Here is a 22,585-nt window from a genome sequence, read left to right on the forward strand (position 1 = left end):
GCATTTAGCCCCATTCCTTGGCAGCTCTGCTGTCATGCCCTCACCTGGTCCACACCTTCCTGCCTGCACCCTCTCCATGGCTGCCTCTGGCTTTCCTGCCAGGACACACCCACCCCTCGCCCCTGACTTTTGTGCCAGGCACACCCACTCTGTTCCCCATCTTCTCTTCCTATCCCCTGTTTCCTGCCCTATCCCCAACACCAAGTTCAGGAGCTGCCCAAGGACAAGGACCAGCTCAGTCTGTCTATGGGTCCATAGCACCAGCACCAGGAAAGAGCCAGGATTTAGATCACATGCAGTCCCAGAGGTCAATGTCAGGATGCTCAAACTCAGGGTTCCGTGAAGCCCACTCTCTATTCATTACACAAAAACCTTCTTCACCAACCTGTAAGAGGGGACCATAGCATGACTTCAACCCCTGTCCTTAAGGTTATAGGGCCCAGGGACCGAGAAAAAGCTTGAATAGTCACAGCAGGTCACTAATGTCTGCTTACTCTGTACCAAACTCTAAGGGCTCCTTCTAACTCCTAACTTGTTATCTTCACAACAACCTCGCAGTGGAGGAACTGTGTGTCCCCATCTTGATAAGTGAAAGAACCCAGAGAGGTGAAGGTCTTTACAGTAGGAAACTCAGCTCATGTAAGTGACAGCCTGGCTCTGGGCCTCCTGAGCTCCTAACTTCTCTTTATACCAACTCTGGAGGTTGGAGTGGGGGTTCTGGAAGGACTGAGACCTTGATCTTCCAGAGACATGAGCTGCCGATCTCCTAGCTGCAGGCCATACTTCCCTGGCTCCATGGCACTCCTAGAGGAACTTTTAAACACTGGCACTGAGCCTCCTCCCCAGTGCATCTTCTGCATTAACCTGAAAGACCGCTCTTCCCGCAGGAACCATTTGAACCCAGCACAAAGCAGTTTGTATGGGGGAGGGAGGCCAGCAGTCTTGCTTAAGAGGTGGAGAATCCAAGGTAGTTTCAGGGTCAAGACATTCCTCAAGTTCCCTCCTCTCCCCTTGCCTCCCCCTCCCGGCACATCCCTGAAGGTCTTTCCTAAAAGCTCATTGTGTGTGGCCTGTCCAAGGCAGAGAAGGCTGGCAGGCTCTGAGGCTGGGGAGCCTCCTATTCATCTTGGAAACCAGGCCTTAATGGAGGAGTCCGCCACTGCACCCCCACGGGCTCTGCTCTGCAGGTTCTCAGCCTCGTCTCCTGCACAGGGAGCAAGTGGGGGTGGGGACGCTGAGTAGGCTCCAGCAATAAAAACCATCCTCAGCCACAGGTGCTTCCTGGATCTATCTTTTTGTCTGACTGTTTTGAATTATCTCCCCAACAGCTGCGACATCTCCTAGCAGCCTGGACCCTGGGAATCTGGGGTTGCCATGGGGGCTGGGAGAGGACAGGCTGAGCTGATGGCCTTTTTTCCATCAAAGCAAGAGATGCCCCTCACCCATTGTGCTGGGAGAATGAAGTGGGGGGACAGGCTTCAGGACTGTAAGCGGCCTTGGGTACCACCTACCTTTGCAAGCTGCCTGCTCAGAAACCACTCCCAACCTTCTCCCAGGGTTGGATGTCCCCAAAAGGAATTCCGCTGAGGCTACTGAGTAGAGAGAATAAAAGTGGGGAGAGTGGAGGATGTTCCCAGCCTGGGGCCTATGTGTGTACCCCTCCCTGTATGGCCATGAATTCCACAGACATGCCTACATGACACTTCAGTGCCTGCCCAACAGGAAGGTCCTTTTGCTGATGGACAACATCAGAGACAGGTGCATTAGGAGACAGGCCCTATTCTAAGTGCTGTGCCCATCTTCACCTACATCATCCTCCAGCCCTGTGAGGCACAGGCTGTCATAGCCCCATTTTTAAGGAAGCACACTGAAGAGAGATAACTTGCCTACCGTCCCTCAACCAGATCTGTGGCTGTGTGAGACCCTGACCTTGACCAAGATCAGACATGCCCATAGACCGTCCAGACCTGCTCCCTCACTGCCTCCTAGTCTAGGCTCACATGTCACCCTTTGATCCCTGACCAGCACCCTCTCTCCCTTGGGTTCTTATCTGTCTCTATTTTCTTCTCAGCAGTTGTGGCCATCTGATGTCCTATATGTTCGACTCTGTCTTCTGCTCCAAAATAGAAGTTCTAAGAGGGCAGGGACAGTATCTGTTTTGGTCTGTGCTGATATTTAATTCCTAGAAGAGTGCCTGGTACCAAGTAGGACCTTAATATATATTTATTGACTACATAGGTGAAAGGCGGAATCGGTGTCCCATCTCTCACACCAGATGACGGTGTTCCTGGGCTTCTTCTCACAGGGCCGGGCAGGGTGTCTTTGCATTTTTTATCCTCCCCAGTGACTTTCCCACAGAATTGCTTTCCCTATCACATATGCATGACACACTCCTGTGATGTTCCCCTTTCCAGCCCTGCTGCTGGGAGCCCAGTGCCCCCTCCTGAGGGGACCTCAGCCAGCCCTGCCCCAGCTACCCCAGCTGCCGCTGTCCCTGCAGCACCCTCAGTGACCCCCACCACCCCGCCTGAGGAGGATGACCCAGCCCTGTCCCCGCACCTCCTGCTCCCTGACAGCCTCAACCAGCTGGAGGAGTTTGGACGGCAAAAAAAGTGGCACAAGAGGCAGAATAAACACCAGCGACCGCGGCAATTCAATGACCTCTGGGTCCGCATCGAGGACAGGTGAGGAGGACAGGGGTGGGTGGCCCAGGAGTTGGATATGGACACTCCCTCCCATGCCCCCAAGGTGGGGTGCACGGTCACCAGGCGAGCTTTGCTCTGAGCAAGTGAGGCTGTATCTTCCCTCTACACAAAGGATTCCTTCAGGGTTTTTAGAGCACATCCACGTCTGACTTTGCAGTTTTAGTCTCAAGACAAGAACAAGAACAATTCTCTGCTCTTTTATAAGTGAAGCTCCGGTGCAATGGAGTCTGCTTTACACTTAGCCTCCTTGGGCCACCTGAGGTGTGCCAAGCAGTTTCTAGTTGTCCAATGGTCAGGAGGAGCACCTAGTAACAAATAGGACATGCTTGCTAGGCCAAAAGCTCCTTGTGCCTGGAAAGTCTAAGTGGTGACATCGGGCATGGAGGCTGCTGAGGGGACTCCACTTTGAGAGAGATGAGACAGACAATGGCTGTCTAATGCTGGGGACTCCATCTCAGAAGCAGTCCTAGTAAACCTTGTGTAAATGGTCAGGTACAGATCGTCCTAAAATACTGAGATCCCCCTGTCCTCTTTCTGTGTGTTCCTCCTGCCACCAGAACCATCCCCTCTTTCTATCACCTGAACTCCTGCTGTCACAAGACTCTCTCTGCTGTCCTCTGCCTGCAGTCTCTATAGAGCAGTCTTCCTATATTCCCGTTTAGCAGAAATCTCCATATACAGAGAAGAGTTTCCCTAGAATACCAGGGAAGTCCCAGGGAGGGACTGTCAGTACACCCCAAATCCTGTGCCCCCAGCAGTGGGACCTTGGAATCCAGAGTCCAATCTGTACCCTAAAGATATCATCCAGAATTTTCCTCAGCAACCTGGACAGAATCACCTTGGGTACTTGTTAAATAAACAAATCCCCAGGCCCCACCACAGACATAATGAATCAGGATCTTCGGGGCAGAGGCCTGGGAAGCCCGTGTGAATGTGCACCTGGAGATTCTTCCCAGTGTCTTTGGGAAACACTTGCTCAGCTCTGCACTTATGGAGGATAAACCAAGGGGGAGGCTCTGTCTAGGGCCACCCAGGGAAGCAGGGGCTGCTCCCTACACTTGCCACTACATGGTTCTTCCATAGCCCGATCACTGAGCCTTTGACAAAAAAGTTGACGTTATCAGCCCCCTGCCATAAAGCGGAGGGTGTGCACTATCTTAAAAAAAAAAAAAAAAATCCTGGAACAAAAATGAGTTGAGCTTTGTAGCCTTTGGGCGTGGGTTTCAAAGCACCTGGCTTGGTGCACTGGAAATGTACTCCTACCGAGCTCTCCCTCTCCCTACCTATCTGAGGTAGAGGCATCACTGTAGCTATATTTATTGCAACATATGTGCCACCCCTGTCTAATCAGGAGCCAGGGCAGAGAGCTGCAGGGAGTGCCTTTCTTCGGTGGTGGGCAGGGTTTTGTATGCTGCCAACAAGGCAGGGGCAAGAGAAAGAGCTGGCAGCCATTAAGAGTTCCAATTAGGCTGGGCATTCATGTCCACCATCCAGGGTGACCAGGAGTCCCGCCAGAGGTGGGTCCAACCCATGAGGTGACAGAGGGCTGGGCTGTCAGCTCCAGCCATGGGCCCCCAGCCCCTAACCACGTCTGAAAGGTAAATGTGGGCAAATGACTCCAAACGGTTTCCTTTTCACAACATGTCGATCTGAAACACAGAGCCTGGTTTCACAAGAAAAATAGCTTTTCTTTGGCAAGAGGGAGCCCCTTCTCTATCCCAACAGGTAAATTGTGGTTGGCCAACTTTTCTCCATCTGGTCAGGTTGCAGAAGGAAGTTTCCACCAAAGGGCAGCCTGTTTGTTAAATTTCTCACTGCTTCTTGGGGTAAGTGGGGCCTGAGCTCCCCAAGAGGCCCAGTGCAGGGCACAGGCTCCATACCTTCCAGGGATCCCCAAATTTCCAAGAAGAAGCAGAGAAGAGCTCTCTGAGAGATGATCTGAAACACACTTGTAGCCCTTTGAACAAATCATTTTCTTTGGAGCTTTAATTTATTCAGTTTTCTCATTTTCTTTCCCCCAAATGTTCTCTGTCAACTCTCCCTGCTCATCTTCCTCCTAGGATCCTGCCGCAGGGTCCTAATGGGTCCCCTGGCACCAGGCCTCGCCCTCCTGCATTGTTCTTGCTCCATTGGAGCTCCTGCAGGGTTCCCACTGCCAGGAAAACTTGCCCAGTTATAGGAGCCTCGCCTTTCCTGCCTCCCCAGCTGCCTCTCTTCCCCCAGGTACTGTCAGGTCCAACCCCTGTGGGCCATGTACAGGCCCCAGTGCGCCAGGCCCAGCCCTGCACCCTGTTGTACTTGCTCCTCTCTCTCCTCCGGGTGAGGTGCAAGTGGCCTTTGTCGAGCTCCCACTCTGCCAGGTGCTGATATCCATCATGGCCTGCTTCTGCCAAGAGTCGCAGAAGGCAAGCCAGTTTCACAAGCAAGAAACAGATGTAGCCGATCAGGGAACTTCCTGAAGACCATACAGAAAGTCACAGAGAGGCAGAACCCGAATCCGGGTCTGTCCAACACTAAGGGTCACATTCATCACCCACTGCCATGGAGTGTCCTTCCCATCCTTGCCTGGCTGAGCTCGCCCTTCCTCCCCCAGCACCCTTGTGGCAGCTCTTGTCCTGGTACCATTGCCACAGGTTCCTTACTTGTATTTCTAGGCCAGGGGGCCCTGGGGACCAGATCTGGTTTGGACGGCTCTGGGTCACCTGAGGCCTTGCTGGGTGTTTGCTGAATGTACTCATGAGCACGAGGAGCCAGGGGTGTGGGCTGTAAGTGCCTGGCCGGATCGCCACCTGGAGCAAGCTAGCTTCCCCTCGCCCCTCATTACCCAAGATGTAAACACAGTAGAGGAAGTTTAGAGAAGCAGCAGCCCGTGGCAGGATGATTTATGGGTATTCATGGAAAGGGCCAAGAGTGTGTCCGCAGATGGCTGCATGGCAACAGAGCTTTCTCTGGGATCCTCGGCCTCTGAGAGCCAGAGGTGGGCAGCAGGGTGGGGTGTGACCAGGGCAAGCCAAGGTAGAGGCCATTCCCAAGTCATGTGAGCCCTGTGGAAACCCTCCCACGTCTTCTTCTATGCAGTTAGGGCCTTGGCTGGTCTTTGGAGGCCATGCCAGCTCTGTTCTCCAAGTCTGCGCATCTCCAAGCACACAGATACCTATGCACACATAGGAGCATATATCAGGGTGGAGGATTGCATCAATAAGGGAACAGAGTGGCTGACCCACTCTGTAGAGAAGAGGACACCTTCTGAGCGCTGGGCAGGACCACGGCAAGACTGCCCAAAGGGAGCATCAGTAAGTGATGGATGCAGAGCCTTGGCGAGTGCCATCAAGCAAGTGCAGAGGGTGCAGGACACATAGGAGCCAGGCCCATTGCCCTCTGGGCATCAGTTTCCCCTGAAGTTTGAGCAGATGGACAAAGCCCTCAAAGAGAAGGAAGCACAGTGTTCCTATCCTGGGGGGGCTCTGCACACCTCCTGTTGGCCTGCCCCTCCTGCCCAAGTTCTCGGGCTCTGGTTTTTCCTAACACAAGCAGGTCTTTTTCTGGGATGGTCTGAGTCTCCATGTGAGCCTAAGATCCTATGTAATTTAGAGGCGGAAGATGCCCCATGAGACGTGAGAAACAGAATCACTAAATGAATAAAAGTACAAATTCATCCCCACCCTGCATTTGCTCTGGGGTTTAGACATCAAGTGAGATGATGCCCGTAGGCACTGAGCTGACCTCAGACCAGCAATAACCATCAGTGCCACTGGGCCAGCTGCCTCTAATGTTGATCCTTTGACTTACGAGTCTCTGGTCCAGGATCCCCGGCTCTCCCCAGTTGCTGCCTGAAATGCTGTAGCATGTCTTAGACTAAAAGCTTTAATTAAATGAGCCATCGAGAGAGTGCTGTGAACTCCCCCCAGGCTCTCAGGGACATTTTCGGCACATACTGGTTGCCGAGTCTTGTGGTTAGTGCTGCTGGAGGTCAGGGACAGATGGCTCCTCAGTATGGTATCACTGAAAGAGACCTTGAGCCCCAGCTCCTAAGTAAACCTCTTTTCTCTGAGCCCCAGTTTTTCATCTCAGGGATGGACAGGCCCTTCCAGCTATGGTCTGCTATGAAGCTGTTTGAAAACATGCCAGTCCACAGGCTAAGGGAGGAATGAAGGTGTTCCCAGCATTAGAGACTATGCAGAAAAGGTGTGAGGCTGGCAGGACCCAGATAACAGGAAGTGGAGCTGCAGGCACACTGGACACATTGGGTCTCTGCCTAGGTCTTCCTGCTTGGCCAGAGAGGCAGAAGCCCAAACCAGAATCACAATGGGGTCTCCTCCTCAGGTGGCAGGGCTCCCATCACCCAGGCCCTGTATGCCCCAAAGCTGGTTTTCCTTACATCTCCATGAAGCTTTGTAAAGAGCTCCCCAGGCATAGGCACCAGGCCCTTGTATTAGCAAGGAATCCAAGGCAAGAGTTGCCCAGCACCTAACCCCCGGTGGCTCTCAGAGACCTTTAGTGCTGAAGTTTGGTTCTGCTCCAGGAACCCCTTTGGAGGGGACTCAGGTCAACAGCCGACACTGGCTCTGCTTTTCTGTGCTCCCACCCTGAGCTTCTGCCTAAGGTCATCCTTCTGGTTTTTATCATTGGAAAATTTTAAAGATCCTGGGTTTCTGCTCCTTCATTGTATAGACAGGAAGGCTGAGCCTGAGGACAGCGCCTGCCCAAGTCACACAGCAAGACAAGAACACAGCCCAGGCCAGCGCAGGGCTTCTACCTTCCACCCTGGCCGAGGGACACTTTCCCATCCAGGGGCCCTGTCTACCCAGAGCAGACTGCCCTTGGTGCCAGGCATCTGTGGAGCCTGGGAATGCTCAGAGTGTTTGCTTTGGCCCCAAGGCCACTTTGCCATGAGAGACTTTTCCCCAGCATGAGCCTGGGGGGTGGCGGGCAGGGATCTGGACGGGGTGGGGTGGGGGGACGGACTGAGTTTTGTGAACACAGTGGGCTGGGGAGGTGAGGTAGGGGCATTTGGAGGGGCTCATCCCCCTCCCCAGTCCCACCTCATTTCCCTGGGACTCCTTCCAAGCAATAAAAACCCCACTCAGGCTCCAAGGGGGAGTTTTCAAAGTGTGAAAGAAAATGCCTTCGGGCGCCTTGTGAGACTAGTTCTCATAACTCCTACTTGGTTTTGCCTTCCGTCCGGGGCCAGCCTGGGTCCCGGCTCCAACTGCCTCACAGGACACACCAGCTCGCTGAGCCTCCCTGCTGTTCAGGCTGGAATGACAGGGCAGCAGCTAGGAAGGAATTTTTATGGACTCTGTGCTGTGTTTTTTGGTTTTAGTTTTTCTTTTCATTGGAAAAGAAAGGGAGGCAAGGGGCTGAGTTAATGGCCCTGCCAGGCACAGACACTGGTCCCTCCAGGAGCTGAGGCCTTACAGGGCCTCAGTCGACCCTGGCAGCCTCCACCCAGGGCTGGGCGAGGTCTCAGCAAGAAGACAGCATTTCCCCAGGCTGTGCATCGTGTGCTTGCTCACACCTCAGGCAGGGACAGTGCCTTGGCAGCTTGGGCTGGAGGGGACAGACGGCCCCTGCACATCCTATCTCTTGCAGGAAGCCTCCTCTCCTTCGAGCTCAATTTCCTCATCCTGGAAGTGGGAATTTAAAAGAACATGATGCAGGTGGTTGCTTCGAGCACACCGTCTGCCAGCACATAGCGTGGCTCATCAATAAGAGATGTCATTGGTGGTGGAGACACAGGCACAAATATAACACTGCCCTTAAACTAGCCCCCACCATCTGCCGCTGCCTGGCTACCAGGCATTATCCTAAGACACATCAAAACCCATTCAAACCTCAGATAATATGTCTCTACCACTCACTGAGGTCAATGGGAGATGCCCAAGGTTTTGTGGAGCCTTAACTCTGCCAGATGGCATTGAGGGATACAGGACAGATCAAAGAAGTCCTCCAGGGAAGAGGCAGGCCTTTGAAGGTGAATGGAACAATGACAGTAAGGCAGAGAGTGTGACTGAAGAGGCACTGTGTAGGGAAACTGTGAAAGGTGAAGTCACCCCCATGGGAACAGATCGTGATGGGTCTCTGGTGGCGTGAAGCCAGCACCCACAGGAGGCGAGGCACACTGGATTCCGTGAGTTAAAAGGAGCATTAGAAGCCATTGGCCCACCCAGTTCCACAGGCACACTTTGCAGGAACGCTGTGCCTCTGTCCTCGGGGTGGGACAAGGTTTTGCTCTCTCCTCTCACGATAGCTCCTCTGGGACTTTCCAAAGACCAAGGTTCTGGTACATCACATCTGTAGGCTCCAGGTTGGAAAGAGACCTTGAGCAAGATTGAGCATGAGGGCAGCATGGGGAGGGAGAGCCAGGGAGGGTAAGGACCCTTTCCTGTCCTGAGATCCAGAAGGCCTGGACTGGTACCCAAAAGCCATTTGGATTCCCACTCTCAAGCTGAGGTGTCATCCTGAACCTATATGGAGACAGGGGAGTGCTTGCTGACCCCTAGGTTCCCTGCAGACCCACCCAGGTGGAGGCTGGGTCTGAGCTGTGTGGGAGGCTAACAGTCAGGCTGGGACGGAGACTAGGCTCTGCTGGGGATTATTCCAGGGCTTGCCATGGTGATTATGGCCAGCTGTCAGGACTTAATGAACCAGCCCAAAGAACGTAGGCCAGGGGTACCCCTAGATGACCTGGGGAGTAAGCAGCCTGTCAGGGATGGAGGCAGACATCAGGAAGAAGGCAGTGACCCACATGGAAGAGGCTACCCAGGCAGAACCTGTGCAAACTGCCCTGCCTCACATCTACCAGCCTGCCCCATAGGCTGCCCAGGGAGGGGTGAGCCTCCTAGCTGCCCACCTTCTAATAACTGCCTAAGTACACAGGGTAACGGTGGCCCCTACCTCCTAGTGCCATCCTGAGTACCAAAGGTTAAGATAAGGCCAGTGCTTCACACAGGAGCAGGGCCCTGTGGGTTCTTGCCTCAACTACTAGGTGTGCCCTCCCCATGGGCAAACCTTCCTGGCTGCAGTGTCCCCACTCCCTCAAGACCTTCCTGGTCCTGTGTTGAAACAGAGCCTCTCTGTGTTCCTGCTGCACACAGGCCCTGCCTTCCCCTCTGGGTGTGATGGGGTTCGTGGGTTCCTTTGTTCTCATCTTCATCCAGCTCCCTGTAAGTAGGCTTGATCATTGTTTGGGGCCCGTTCCTTCATCGCAGTGCCTGCTCCTCTTCTCCACTGATCTATGAGACTTCTCCCCTGTGGTCTCTCTTTGTCATCCTCTGTCATTGCCTCCTCTCCTCCCCATCCCTACCTTTCCCTCTGTTTTCATCCATTTCCCATCTGTCTCTTTCCTGGTCCTGAGCTCCAGTGGGCCCTGCCTTCCCCCTCCAGCTTCCCAAGGCCCCATGGGCTGGGCTCAGCCTGCAGAGTCCTCCTGCCTGTCTCCCCTTGTTTCCCTGTCTCCCTCCCTGTTTCCCTCCTCCTCTGTCACATTCTTGAGGCGAGAATCTCACTGGTTACCTCTGAAAATGGTCTCTGTTTTCATAAGTTCATGGAGGATGGCACCTGTCACTCTGTGCTGTGCAAAGTGAGCTGGGCCTAGTGCCCCATGGTCATGCCACCCCGCTTTCCCCTGTGGCTTGGCCATCAGGTAGCTTCTCTGAGCCCCAGTTTCCTAAAGTTATGAAAAGGAGACCCATTTTGAAGGTTTGCTTTGAGAACCAGAAACATGACTTTTAAAGTGCCTGGCTAAGGGGTGTTTGACAGATGGTGGTGTAGTGATGAGCACAATAAAAACGGTAGCGTGCTTCATTTTCTGTCTCTCAGCAGCTGGGAGGGGAAGCAGCAGGAGGCAGGGGCACCTATGGCCTGGTGTGAGGGCTCAGTACTCCAGGCACCCCCAGAACTGTCTCCTTCCTAGCACTGTACCTCTTTCTGCCTGGGACCTAGTCCTGTGAACGGTGATAGGTGATCTGGCCTGACACCCGGCACAGGAGAGTGTGACCTCCAGAGTTTACCTGGGCTCTCATCTTCCCTATCCACGCCCCTGTTTCCTTCCCCTTTTAATCAGAAAACGCATCTGATAGAATCCAGTCCAAGCCCCAGGGCGAGGCTCTGATGGTCACTCTACTGTGTGTTTCCTCCCTTCCAGCACCACCGCCTCGTCACCCCTGCTGCCCCTCCAGCCCACCCCCAGCTCTGGGACTGCCAAGACCCCCTTCCAGCTCTCGGACCAGCCCCAACAGCAGGACCCAGCAGGGCCCGCCAGCAGCTCAGCGCCCACCCTGGGCCTCCTCCCCATCCTCACCGCCACCGTTGTGGCCCCCTTCCTGCTGCACAATCTGGGGCCCTCCTGACTTCCGCCACCCCGTGCAGAAGCCAGAGAAACAAGGGTCCTCGGCCACACCCCACCGCTCTGGGGCATGTCCAACCCCTCTGGGGCAGTCCAGTCGGGACCCATTAGAACACTAGAGCTTTATTTTACCCAAGTTACATCTTCTTTTTTGTAGAAGGTCTTAATTTCCCATAGTGCTATGGGGCTCTTTTGTAAAATATGTGTCCATATTAAAAGAGAAAAATGTATTTATTCTACCGATAAAACTATTTTTATGTGGCCTATGTTATAACTCCTGAATTAGCCCCAACATCATCAACTCAGGGGTGGGGATCCCCGGTTGTCAAGACATCTATGACCTCGTGTGGACCGTGGCTTTCAACCGGCTTGCTCCTGGATGGCAGAAGCCTCCTGACTCTAGCTTGGCTTCTCCCACTGCGGGAGCTCCGAGGGTGGGGCAAGCAAACAGGCTTAGCTTTTGTGAAGCTGGATTTTGGGAGCCGGAAGTGTGAACGCTGGCCATCCTTTCCTCCCCTGGATGCATCCCGGGGCCTGGAAGACACATTGAGAAAAAGAATGCTGCTATTTTAAAACCCCTGAGCGTCTGTGAACTGGCCCTCCAGACCTCTCGGTGAGTACTTCAACCAAAGTGCAGGGGTGCGGAGGGAGGCGTTCCCAGTGCCACAGAGCAGATGCTACAACGAGATCCAAAGAGAGCCAGTTGGGGCTGCCCAAGGTCGGGATGCCAATGGGAGAACAAAACACGGGTCTCCGGGCCTTGTCTGGCACTGTTGTTCCAACTTGGGTTAAATAAGGGCTGTTGTTGAAGACACGGCTAAGTAAAGCCAACTGGGCTTAAAGACAGAAATGGGTATAGAAGGCAATTTCAGGGACAGGGCTCTAGGGGTCACCTGTTATGATGATAACAATGGTGATGAGAGCTGCCATTTGTCCAAATCCTACAGCATGGTGGGCACTTGGCACATTCACTTCATCATGGATCCTCATGCCAGTGCTAGATACGATGATTTCCATTTCACAGATGAGAAAACTGAGCCCCACCCCCAAAGAGGTGAAGGAACTTGTGCAAGGTCACCCAACTCTAGATCTGTGTGACACAAAAGTGATTCTTGTCTTGTGGTCCATGTTCTCTCTGCTCAGGGAAGCTCTAAAGGAGGCAGAGCCCACCAAACTGGGACATGCCCAAGCTTCAACCCTTCCCATGCCGGCCGAGTGACCATTTGACTAGTTATTCCTATTGGTCTCTATGACCTAAGAGCTTCGGCAACAGCAGGTGCTACGTGTCCTATGCCCCGACTTGTCAAATCTTGGAGCCAAGGAGAGACTTTCCTGCCAAATCAGAGACTGGAAGTGGGGTACAACCAGGAGGGCCCTGGAAGACAGAGCAGCGATGTGGGGACAGGCAGGCAGCTGAGACTAAGACAGACTTAGCCAACCCCTCTCTCCCCAAGGTGGTGGCTCAAGAGACAGAGAACCCAGGTAGGCTGACTCTGAGCCCTGACCTCTCAGCTGATCTGGGGCTCACTAATTATATTCAGAGCCCTAGATCCTGCAAAAGGAGGAAGAAAAAACAACTCTCACTTGATAAATCATAATAATAGTAAGAGCAATAATGAGGCCCAGAGGAGGGAGACACTTTTCCAAGGCAACACAGCTAGGCAGGCCTACTGACTCCAGCCCCATGCTGACTAGCTTCTCTGTACATAGGTTTCCTGGCAGACTTGGAGGTATCTGATTGACCCCAGTGCCATCGGGCGCAGTTTGGCATCTGTCTCTGTTCTGAGGCAGCAAAATTTGGGGCCACTTGTTGGATGGCCAGAGGTTTCGCTGACATCCTGGCAGGCAACTGAATTCTTTCTAGCTCAGTCCCAGCGGACGAGTTTGAGCCTGAGACCTGGCAGGAGCTAGGATCTCTGCTTCAGAGAGTCGATCCCAGCCCCATGGGCACCACGTTCTAAACTGAACTTGACCTCAGCCAGGACTGGAGTCAGTTTATGCTTGGCAAAAAAAAAAAAAAAAAATGTGACTTCCTATTTCTGAGCAGGAAAGGGCTTAGCTGACTTATAAAGCAGGCTCAGAAGTTGGACATCAAACGGATCGTGCAGAGCGCTATTGGGATGAGATAAGTGTAAAGGAATTAGAAACACACAGGCCAGATTCCCCTCTGTTTGGGGCAGAGAATGGCATGAGATGATGGAGATTGAGCCTGAGGTTAATTAAAGATGAAGCATTTGGGGAAACAGTCCAGGCACCTGACTGTGCCCAGATCTGTGCCAGGAATAGGGCCAAAAAGGTGAATTAACGCAGCATGTAATTACAGAGCACATGCAGGGCCCGGCTCACAGCACTTGGGGCTGACTGTAACCACCCTTCCTCGTCTGCAGAAACTCACTATCAAGATGGGAAGGGCAGCCCCATCCAGCTGGTGCTCTGCTGGCCCCTGACTTCAGGTCCATTCAGCCCTCATCTTTCCAGATCCTTCCACTGGACCAGAGGGAGATTTCAAATTCTCCCTCAACCAGTCATGTGTTTATAAAAAGGCGAATGTAGCCTACAGATTAGGTAGACATGTGCCAGAGGAGAGCCAGGGCTAATGTGGGTCAGACATCCAGAGTTAGAGTTCACGGGTCCCCAAGGCCACCAAACCGAACCTGATGACTATGTCACCTGAGACCTGGAGCTCATAAACAGGAATCTGCATGGCTGGGGCACTTGAATTCTCTCATCCTGTGCCATAGAACTACTATTCTATAAGCAGCCACCTTTGGAACGTTCTATTCCCCTAGCCTATAAAATGTCCTGTTCCTCTGAGATCTTTGTGTGTATTTCTTGGGAACCTTGAAGCAAGCAGGAATGATGAAGGCCTGAGATCCAGAAGATTGAGGGTAGGCAGGGTAGGCAGCATGCTAGTGGTGTCCCCTATCTCTCAAGGATGATGATGGAATGGCCAGGAGCTCTCTGGAGCAGGTCACAAGGCCATTTCTTCTGGTCATCCTCTGGTGGCTGGTCTGATGCACCAAGAACCAGGTGAAGACAGGAAGAACCCCATCATCCACAGTGGATATGTAAGAATCAGACTGCCAGGGAGTGGCAAAGGGCGGCCCAGGGACACTCCAACCCCAAGGGTCAAAGATCTGGAGTCTATAATGAGTGGAACCCTGTGCTGCCTGTGGGCACATTTACCCTTACAATGAAAGACCCAGAGCATATTTTCCTCACATGGAATTCTGGCCTCTATCACCTGACCTCATCTTGACATGGACAAACCTGGGATCTCAGGCCCCTTGTCCTAAAGGCCCAGGCTCCAGCCCCGTGCCACTGTCACAAAAGATCCCAAAGTGGAGGTAAAAGTTTCCTTTACCAAAAGGCAAGTCTATTTAAAGCACAATGAAGGAGAAGAGTTCCACCCAGGGATTAAATCTTTGGGGGCATCCTTTGTGACTGAGAACAGAATCGGGGCTGGTGATAGTTTTTTAAGTGACTATGAGGTAAGAGCCAGAGTCCTCCATCTGTTATTCTAGACCCTCCATGATCTGGTCCCGCTGACCTTGTTGGCCACCTCTCATGTCTCCCATTATGGAATCTCTCATCTCTCACCTCTCATCTCTCCCAGATGGAATTGTATTTGTCACTTCTAGAATAAACAGGATGTTTTACATCTGCTACTCCCTAGACCTGGAAACTCCCTTCTCTTCCCCCTAACAGCTCATCCTGTGAGGATCAACCCAGATAGCACCTCCTCCAGGAAGCCCCCTCTGATGGCTTTGTGCTTTCACAGCATCTGTCACAATACCCACTTCCATGTATTGTGACTGTCATTGTGAATTGGTTCCTCTATGAGACTGAAAGTGACTAGCAGGCAGGGGTCCCATGAATTTGTCTTTGTATCCTCCTCTGGCACAAAGGTGGTTCTCAGTAGATGCAGAGAGAGGCAAAGAGAGAGGGGAGGAAGCAGAGAGAAATGAATGAAGGTAGGAAAGAAGGAGAAAGACTTAGCTCTGCCGGTGGGAGAACTTCCACCAAGCCCAAGCTGGTGGAGGATGGTGCCCTGAGGGGGCAGTTTCCTGTCAGTGGAGGTGTTCCGTCCCCACTGACGGGAGACGTGGTAGGCGAATTGACGTCTTGGCACAGCACTGGTGTAGATGACATGGAGGGTGCCTCTTGGCTCAGTAAGGCTCAGGTTCTTTGAACAGTGTTATTTTTACAAAAATTCATCTCTGCAGCCAAAAATAGCACTCCAGCTGGCTGTCTAAACCAGTAGGGTTCAGGACTCAGTCCAGCCTCCCCCTCACCCCAATCCCATTCTACAACTGCCCGGCCAGGTCCCCATGAACTGGCAAGGTTGCCTGTTGCCCTGGGCATGGGAACCTCTGGAAGGGGTGGGGGGCAGGACTGGAACCCAGGCCCTCAGGCCCAACCCAGAGCTCCTTCTCTTCCTGCCCGCAACCCTGGAAGAGAAGAGAAGGTTCACAAGAACTTACTGGTCCCTACCTGACCCTTTCCAAGGAGTATCAGCTCTCCACAGCCTTTCTTCAAAGGCAAGCTGGGCTTTTCCTCCCCAGAGGTACTCTGGGTACCCCTTCGACTTGCTGGTGACCTTGGGCAAGTCTCTGCCCCTCCCTGAGCCTCCATTTCCTCATCTGTCACATGGAGATCTTGCTTTCTGGGACTGGAATGGGGATCCATGAAAGTGAAGCTCAGCTCCTTCAGGCTCAAGGCTGAGCTGTCTCCCAGGAACCATGACTCCCGCACAGGGGCAGGGCATGTAGCAGACAGGAAAGACCATGGAGTAGCAGGCCCCTTCCACCCCAAGTCTTGCTGTAGGGAAAGTGGGTTTTGAACAGGATCCAAGTCTAAGGTGTCTCCCATGAGCGGCCAGAGACAAATAGCTCTCAGACTCCTTGGGTCCCTGGTGGCTGGGGTGGGCAGGGGCCACCTCTTGGTCAAAGGTGGCTATAGCCCCAAAGAGGAGAGGCCGGAGCCCCTGCCCCTTCCTGAGCCCACAGAGACTGCCGATGGCCTCCCAGTTTGCCTCGCCATGCCCTGCGGGCTTCAGTCCTTGATGTATTTGGAAGGTGCTCACAATGTTCTTTGACCACCTCTTCCCTCGCCGCTGTGAATTGTCATGGAGAGTTCTTTAAGAGTATAATAGAAGACAAAGAAAGATGCTATTAATGTTATTTTGCCAAAAAAATATTTTTGTAGCATAATATATTAATAAAAGACATTATGAACTCAACGGCTTGGAGTTTCTGTGTGCTGAGGGCTCCCTCCCTCTTCCTGTCAGGCACTTTTGGACAATTGCTTTGCAACAGGGCCTGAGGCACCATGTGGAAGACTACAGTGAGCTCACTTTCCACACAGGCTCTAGCAGGAGCTCAGAGGGTGGTCTGAGCAGGGCCCTGTGAATTGAGAGGCTCGTGTCAAGGAGACGCAGGTAATACTGTGGCCAAAGGGAGTTACCCACAGGTGCGGAGCAGGAGGCACTGGGTATGTTAAGCACAGATGGAACCTGCTGGTCACAGGTCACCATGAGGTTCCCTTATACCAGCTCCCTCACGCACCAAGACTTGTGACTGTTCCTTACCAATCCTGCCTACCTCTTTCCATCCCATGGCTCCACCCTGGCCCAGGCCCTCATCAGGACTATTGCCACCTACATCTCTGTCCCCTCCACTCCACTCTCTTCCCTGGAGCCACAGTGAGCTCTACAACCCACAAAAATAGCCACTTCTCTCCCTGCCTTGGAAATGTTTCAATGTCTCCCTGGTTATTTTTGATAAAGGTCAACAATACTGTTGACAAAGGCCTTTGGGATCAGGTCCCTGACCGTGTCTCCAACATGGAAATCACCTCTCAACAGTTTCTCTCCCAGTGCTTTCCAAGTTCATCCCGTTCTCCCCACCACCTGGCTTGGCGCATGCTGCTCCCTACAGGTCCCACACACTCGGTTTCAGTGATACCCGCTCCGCTCAGCTCCGTGCAGCCTCCCTCTGTCCCCCTGCTGAGTTGGCGCTCCTCCAGTGTCCCCACAGCACCCTGCCCTTGCAGATTGTTTGAGAGTCTCTGCCCCTGTTTGCCTTCCTCTTGGCTCCCTGGGCTAGGACCATGGCTGGGCATCTCTGTGTAAGTCAGCCCTGAGCACACCGGTTTATATCTTCCATGGAGATACTGTATGCAGTGGGTGCTCATAGAAGAATGATGGAGTCAGTGCAGAAGGAAAGTTAGAAGAGAAGGGAAGGTTTCAGATAAGATACATGGTGCTCTTTATATCACAGCCCAGCACAGCTTACCATGGAGGGTCAGCTGGCTGGGATAGGTGACCAGCTGCAGTTCTACCAGGGAGAGAAGTTTAAAGTGGAACAAGTCTCCCTGTTTCCAAAACCCCAGACGACTTTACCAGAGGCCATTCGTGGGACATGGTCACTGAGTTCTGCCAGCTCCTATTAAAAGCAATAGGGACTGCATGCGGTGGCCCCGTTTCTAGAAAAAGTATTAATAATGCAAGTGGAATCTAACATTTGTTTAGTATTTACTATGTATCAAAGTTCTGAGCATTTAATGCCAGAATAATTTAAATCTCAAAGCTGCTATTCCTTAACTTCATTTTACAGATGAAATAGCTGCATTCAGAGAGTTTAAGTCAAAACTATGATCACACAGCTCATAAAAGCTGGAGCCAGGACAGGAACCCCAGTTGTCAAGGTCCAAGCAGATTCTTCACTTTTATCCAGCTATTTTGAGCCACTGTGCGTGAGCTGTAGCTATGGCATGGAAGGCATCAGCACCCACATTTCACAGGCCAGTGGGTGAATTAGGATGCAGTTGAGGCCCAACATAGTGAGCTATGCCCAGGTCCCACCCAGCTATTGGATGGAGCTCCAGAAAAAAAATCCCTGTCCTGCTCCCCATGACCCTTGAAGGTCTTCAGGGGTGACATCCATGGGGAGGATGCCTGATGTGGCCAGAACCCTAATGCACTGCCCCTCCACACCAGCTGCTCCCCCCATGGAAGCTCCTGCCATCACCTGCCAGGAGCTCAGTGCAGAAGCCACCTCCCAACCTTCCTTGGGAACCATAATCCTCAGTTCAAGAACTACTTGGAGAAGAAGCCATGGGGTCTTGGACCCCATTCGGGCAATGAAATGGGTGACTGAAGGGACAAGGGACTCCTCCAAGCCTCTGATATATGGCTTTCCACATGGCAACAGGTGACAAGAAGGGCTACCCCAGTGTTTGTGCCTATTACCCTGGAGGGCTTGCCCCTCTGCCCAGGAAGTCCTGCCCTCTGACTCTGAGGTCACTAGAGTTGGGGGGCTGCCTTCATCAAGGCTTGAGGTCAGAAGGAAAACCAGTCTCCCAACTCCAAGCAGGTGGAGGGAAGATACTGTATCTGACTTGTAAGAGGAATTCTAGTATTTCATTCCTGAAAAGGAGAGCAGGAGAAATGGAATCAACAGACAGAAGAAAGAGAAGTCTTTTTAAATTATTCCAAATACCTGAGATAAGTCAATTTATAAAGAGAAAAGGTTTATTTTGGCTTAAATTTTGGGAGATTTCAGTCCATGCTGATTGCCTTGGGCCTATGCCTTTGATCCATTCCACAGCTTTGGGCCTGCAGCAGGACAGCACAGCATAGTAGAAGCATATGGCAGAGCAGAACTGCTCACCTTATGGCTGGAAATCAAAAAAGAAAGGAAGAAACCCTGGCCCACATCCCTTTGGTGGCCCACTGCCAGGGACCTGACCATCTCCCACCAGCCACGTCTTCAAGTTTCTACCACCTCCCATAGCACTATGCTGGGGACTAAGATTTTAACAATGGGTTTTGAAGGACACACCACAAACCAAAGCAAAAGGTGAGGAGCTGGGAAGGTGGAGAGAAACCAAGGGAGGCGGCACTACCTCTCCTCGGTGAAGAGGAAAACTGCAAATAGCTGTGTCCACCACTGCCACCAGAATCCTAACCCCAAATGCCAGCCAGTCTGCAGCAGGCCTCCATTGCTGGTGAAAAATTGAAACAGGGGACCACAGACTGGGCCTAGATCACATCCAAGTGGGCATGGGGAGGCTGAGGCAGCAAGCTCAGTGTCACAGAGTGTTGGGCCCCAGCTGAGGAGTTGGGTGTCTAGGACAACCTTGACCAGGTACTTTGGAGTCAGAATGCCCTGGCCATATCTGGGCTGTGGGTGGATAGAATATGCTTGGACCTACCAGCCTGGCTCCGTGAGCTGAGGGAGGTAGGAGCCCCAGGGATCTGTGAGCCAGGCAACAAACTCTCCACCTCCTCACACCTCCCAGGGCTGACATTGCAGGACAGAAATCAGGTTGCATGGGGCTGAGCTAGGCACAGACTATGGCTTCAGGTGCTGCTCACCCAGCCAGGGAGCCAGGCGATCACAATTGGGCTGGCCGCCATTAATGGCATTGTAAAATAAAATTATTTTCAGAAATTTTTCATAAAATCACTTTTTATGTTGGTTGGTTCTGGACTTTAAAAACAGTTCCTGTGGTTTTTTTTTTTTTCTTCTTCTTCTTCTTCTTATTTTCCATTTCTTTCTTCAGTGACCAAAAAAAAAGAGGGATCAAATTTCTAACCTGAAGATTCAAGTTCCCAGGAAGGAAGGGCTGGGGGTTCAAGGGCTTCCCAGATGCCTCTTCCTGGTTTTCATTCACATCCTCTCCACTGGGACTCAGGGAGGATGGAAACAGGCCAAGCAGAATGGTGACAAAGGGGTGGGAGAAGAGAAATGCAGGAAGAGAAAAGAAGGAAAATACATGGCAAGATGAATGGAGCGAGTAAGGACAGAGAAGAAAGACGCAGAGCAGAGACAGTCCAGAGAGGAGGGGGTGTAGGTGGAAGGGGCCCGGGTGGGAAAGACAGAAAAACACAGCTGAGAGAAAGTCTGAGCAGAGACAGGACTGACTGGAGTCTCAGCAGGAGCCAGGAGAGCTGGCCTCAGATTCACAGAGCAGGTTGGACCAGGGACGCGGGCCCCAGGTAGTGGGCCACTGGAGACCGCTCCTTCCAGAGGGCAGCCGCCTCCTCCAAGGGAGACCTGAAAACACAGATGGCTTCCAGGACTGGCCAGGCTGCCCCCATTCAGGAGGGCAGCTCCTCCTTCTCCATCCCTACCCAAAGGTCCTCCAGGTTTGGTCAAGACCTCGGGCTGGCTGTCAGGAGCCCAGGGGCCTGGGCTTGGGCTTGTCCCCAGGTCATCTCTTTCCCTTTCTCAGCCTCATTTTCCTCACCACTATAGGGGAGATAATAAAAAACACTTCTGGCACAGGAGGAGGAAGGGGAGGAGGAAGGAGGTTTTAGTGAGATAATCAATGTAAAGGGGCCTTGGAAACCAAGGGCTGCAGCATGGGTTAGCCATTGTCACAGCTGCCCCTGAACGCAACAGAGACCAAGAATGCTGGCAGAGGGTCATGAAGCAGCCAGGGGAGCTGGGGGCCTCCATGTGTTTCTCACGCAGGGGGCAGGGCTCCCAGGTGCAGCTGAGGGGATATAATAGAGCAGGGCTGCACTCAGGAGCCAGGGGGCAAGGCTCTGGGCCATTGCCCTGTAGGCAGAATGGAACCACAGACAGGTTTAGGACAGAAGAGTGGCATGATGTAGAGTAAAACCTGATTCCCTGGGGCCAATCATGTCCTCCCACTGAGCCTCAGTTTTCCCACCAATAAAATGGGAAGGAAACCCAGCCACACAGAGTTACCATGAGGACTTAGAGTAAAGTAGATGTGCCTCATAGAGCCCGAGTACTTGGAGTCCTTTGCTGCTGCTGGTGGTGAGGAGGAGGAAGGGGAGGAGGGAGGAGTGGGTTTACTGAGGCTCCATGTCCCAGACCTGATCCATGAATGACCCATGAAATCACATGATCCCAGGGGCTCTCATGGGCTGTGAGAAATAGAAAGTTCAGTGGTCCATTTTCAGCATATAGTATTCAGCATATAGCCATAGTTGGGATATAAGGTCCAATCATAGCCACGTGTGAAGATCCAATTGTAACCATTTTAACTATAGTGATTCCCTTCGCCCTCCCCAATTTTAAAATTAGCAGATCCAGTAGACTGCAACCCCAAGCTCCTCCTATCAGAGTAAGGGGCAGTGTGGTGTTAGGGATAAAAACAGACAGACTGCACCCCCGCCCCAAGCTGCTTGCTTGCCAGGTTGGGTAGTAAGCCCTTCTGAGAAGCCAAGAGTGCCTTGCTGAGCTACTTCCCAGAGGCACCTCGGGATTTCTAACAGGGGAGTGGGACTGGCAGACGATTGGCCACACTCCTGGGAGCCCCTAAGAGGAATGGACCAAGTCCCCTCCCCTCCAAGTCTGGAGCCCACCTTAGCCACACCCACGGATAGAGAAGCTAGAAACCTCCCTAGAAGCCTCCCTGGCCACAGCAGGAATTTGGACCTAGAAGATGGTACTGATTTTCCTGCCATCTGAAGCTGCCACCAGGGGGCAGCGCTGCTCAGACCATGATTTCCGGTTCTAAACAGGTGACCTGAAAGGAGGAGGGGCTAGAATGTTGCCGGTAGGGGAGGGCATGACACAGCCTTGGCTGACCCTGCTTTTTGCAGTGAAAGGGTCCCCCAAGAGGCCAGCTCAACCAAGGCCTCTTGGAGGGGGAGGCAGAGCCCATTTTCCCGACTCCCAGGCTCCTCTACTGGCCTCAAAGCACCATGGCTCACCCTGCTACAGAGCACTGGACCCAACAGAACAGTGCACCTTATCTTCAAAACCTTCAGCTCAGTCCCTGCTGTCCCTTCTATAGCTACTTGCCCATCCCCCCATTCTCACCTGAAATTTTTCTTCCCATTCTTCAAGGCCTAGTTTAATTTGTACCTCCTCCAGAGGCTGCCCTGGTCCCCCAAGCCTCACACTTCACACTTCTTCTGAAAGGCCAGGCTTTGTATCCATCCAGTCTTAGATTACGACATCTGTATGTCTTATTACTGTTTTTTTAAAGGTGAAGCCCATGGTGTAGGCAGAGCCCAAGTCTTGCTCATTTTTGCATGGCCTAAGTAAATGGTCTTTAGAGTACAGGACGTGTGATTCATGTTTGTTTCATCGATTTTAACTCTGAAGATGAAGCACCATTAAGGTTAGTATTAAATCATGTTCAGCAAAAGCAAAACTGAAAGAAATGAAATCCTCTAGGTACAACGCAAGCCCAAGCTTTCCCTCCTCTATGCACAGCCTTTAGGAGGAAAGGTCCAAATCAGTGTATTTCACCAGGGTAGCGTCACCACCCACAAGTGGGAGGATTTTGGATATTCATGCCGTTGTTTGGGCGGCAGGGGCTGAGGCCTTGAGCCAGGGGATACTTGGTGACCTTCAAAAAGTCCCACATAAAGAACTATCCTCCATCTTGCACAATTTTCGCATGTCCTGCCAAACATTCTGAGAGTAGGAAGATCCATCTGTAATTATCTGAGCTGAGAACTTAAATCCATTTTATATAAACACAAAGTATTTGTTTGCAAAGTTTCAATATACTCGGACTCCTACAGGAATGCAATCACCCT

At 52.4% G+C, this 22,585-nt stretch overlaps 1 protein-coding gene across 3 annotated transcripts in view; it reads left to right on the forward strand.

The window, feature by feature from the left end:
* The window catches only part of Trabd2b (TraB domain containing 2B), a 217,858-nt gene extending 201,564 nt beyond the window's left edge, over positions 1 to 16,294 (forward strand). For 2 of the 3 annotated variants that reach the window (XM_046468713.2, XM_046468714.2), the window contains 2 exons: positions 2,415 to 2,684; positions 10,852 to 16,294. In XM_046468713.2, coding sequence (XP_046324669.1) covers positions 2,415 to 2,684; positions 10,852 to 11,056 — 475 coding nt within the window. In that variant the 3' untranslated portion in view covers positions 11,057 to 16,294. The remainder of the gene's footprint in view (positions 1 to 2,414; positions 2,685 to 10,851) is intronic. The other variant, XM_046468715.2, reaches the window with a different exon arrangement.
* Positions 16,295 to 22,585: the final 6,291 nt, after the last annotated feature.

This window comes from Marmota monax, unplaced genomic scaffold (assembly GCF_021218885.2).
Source record: "Marmota monax isolate L192 unplaced genomic scaffold, Marmota_monax_Labrador192_F-V1.1 WCK01_AAM20220418_F8-fsc00008, whole genome shotgun sequence".
Lineage (NCBI taxonomy): Eukaryota > Metazoa > Chordata > Mammalia > Rodentia > Sciuridae > Marmota > Marmota monax.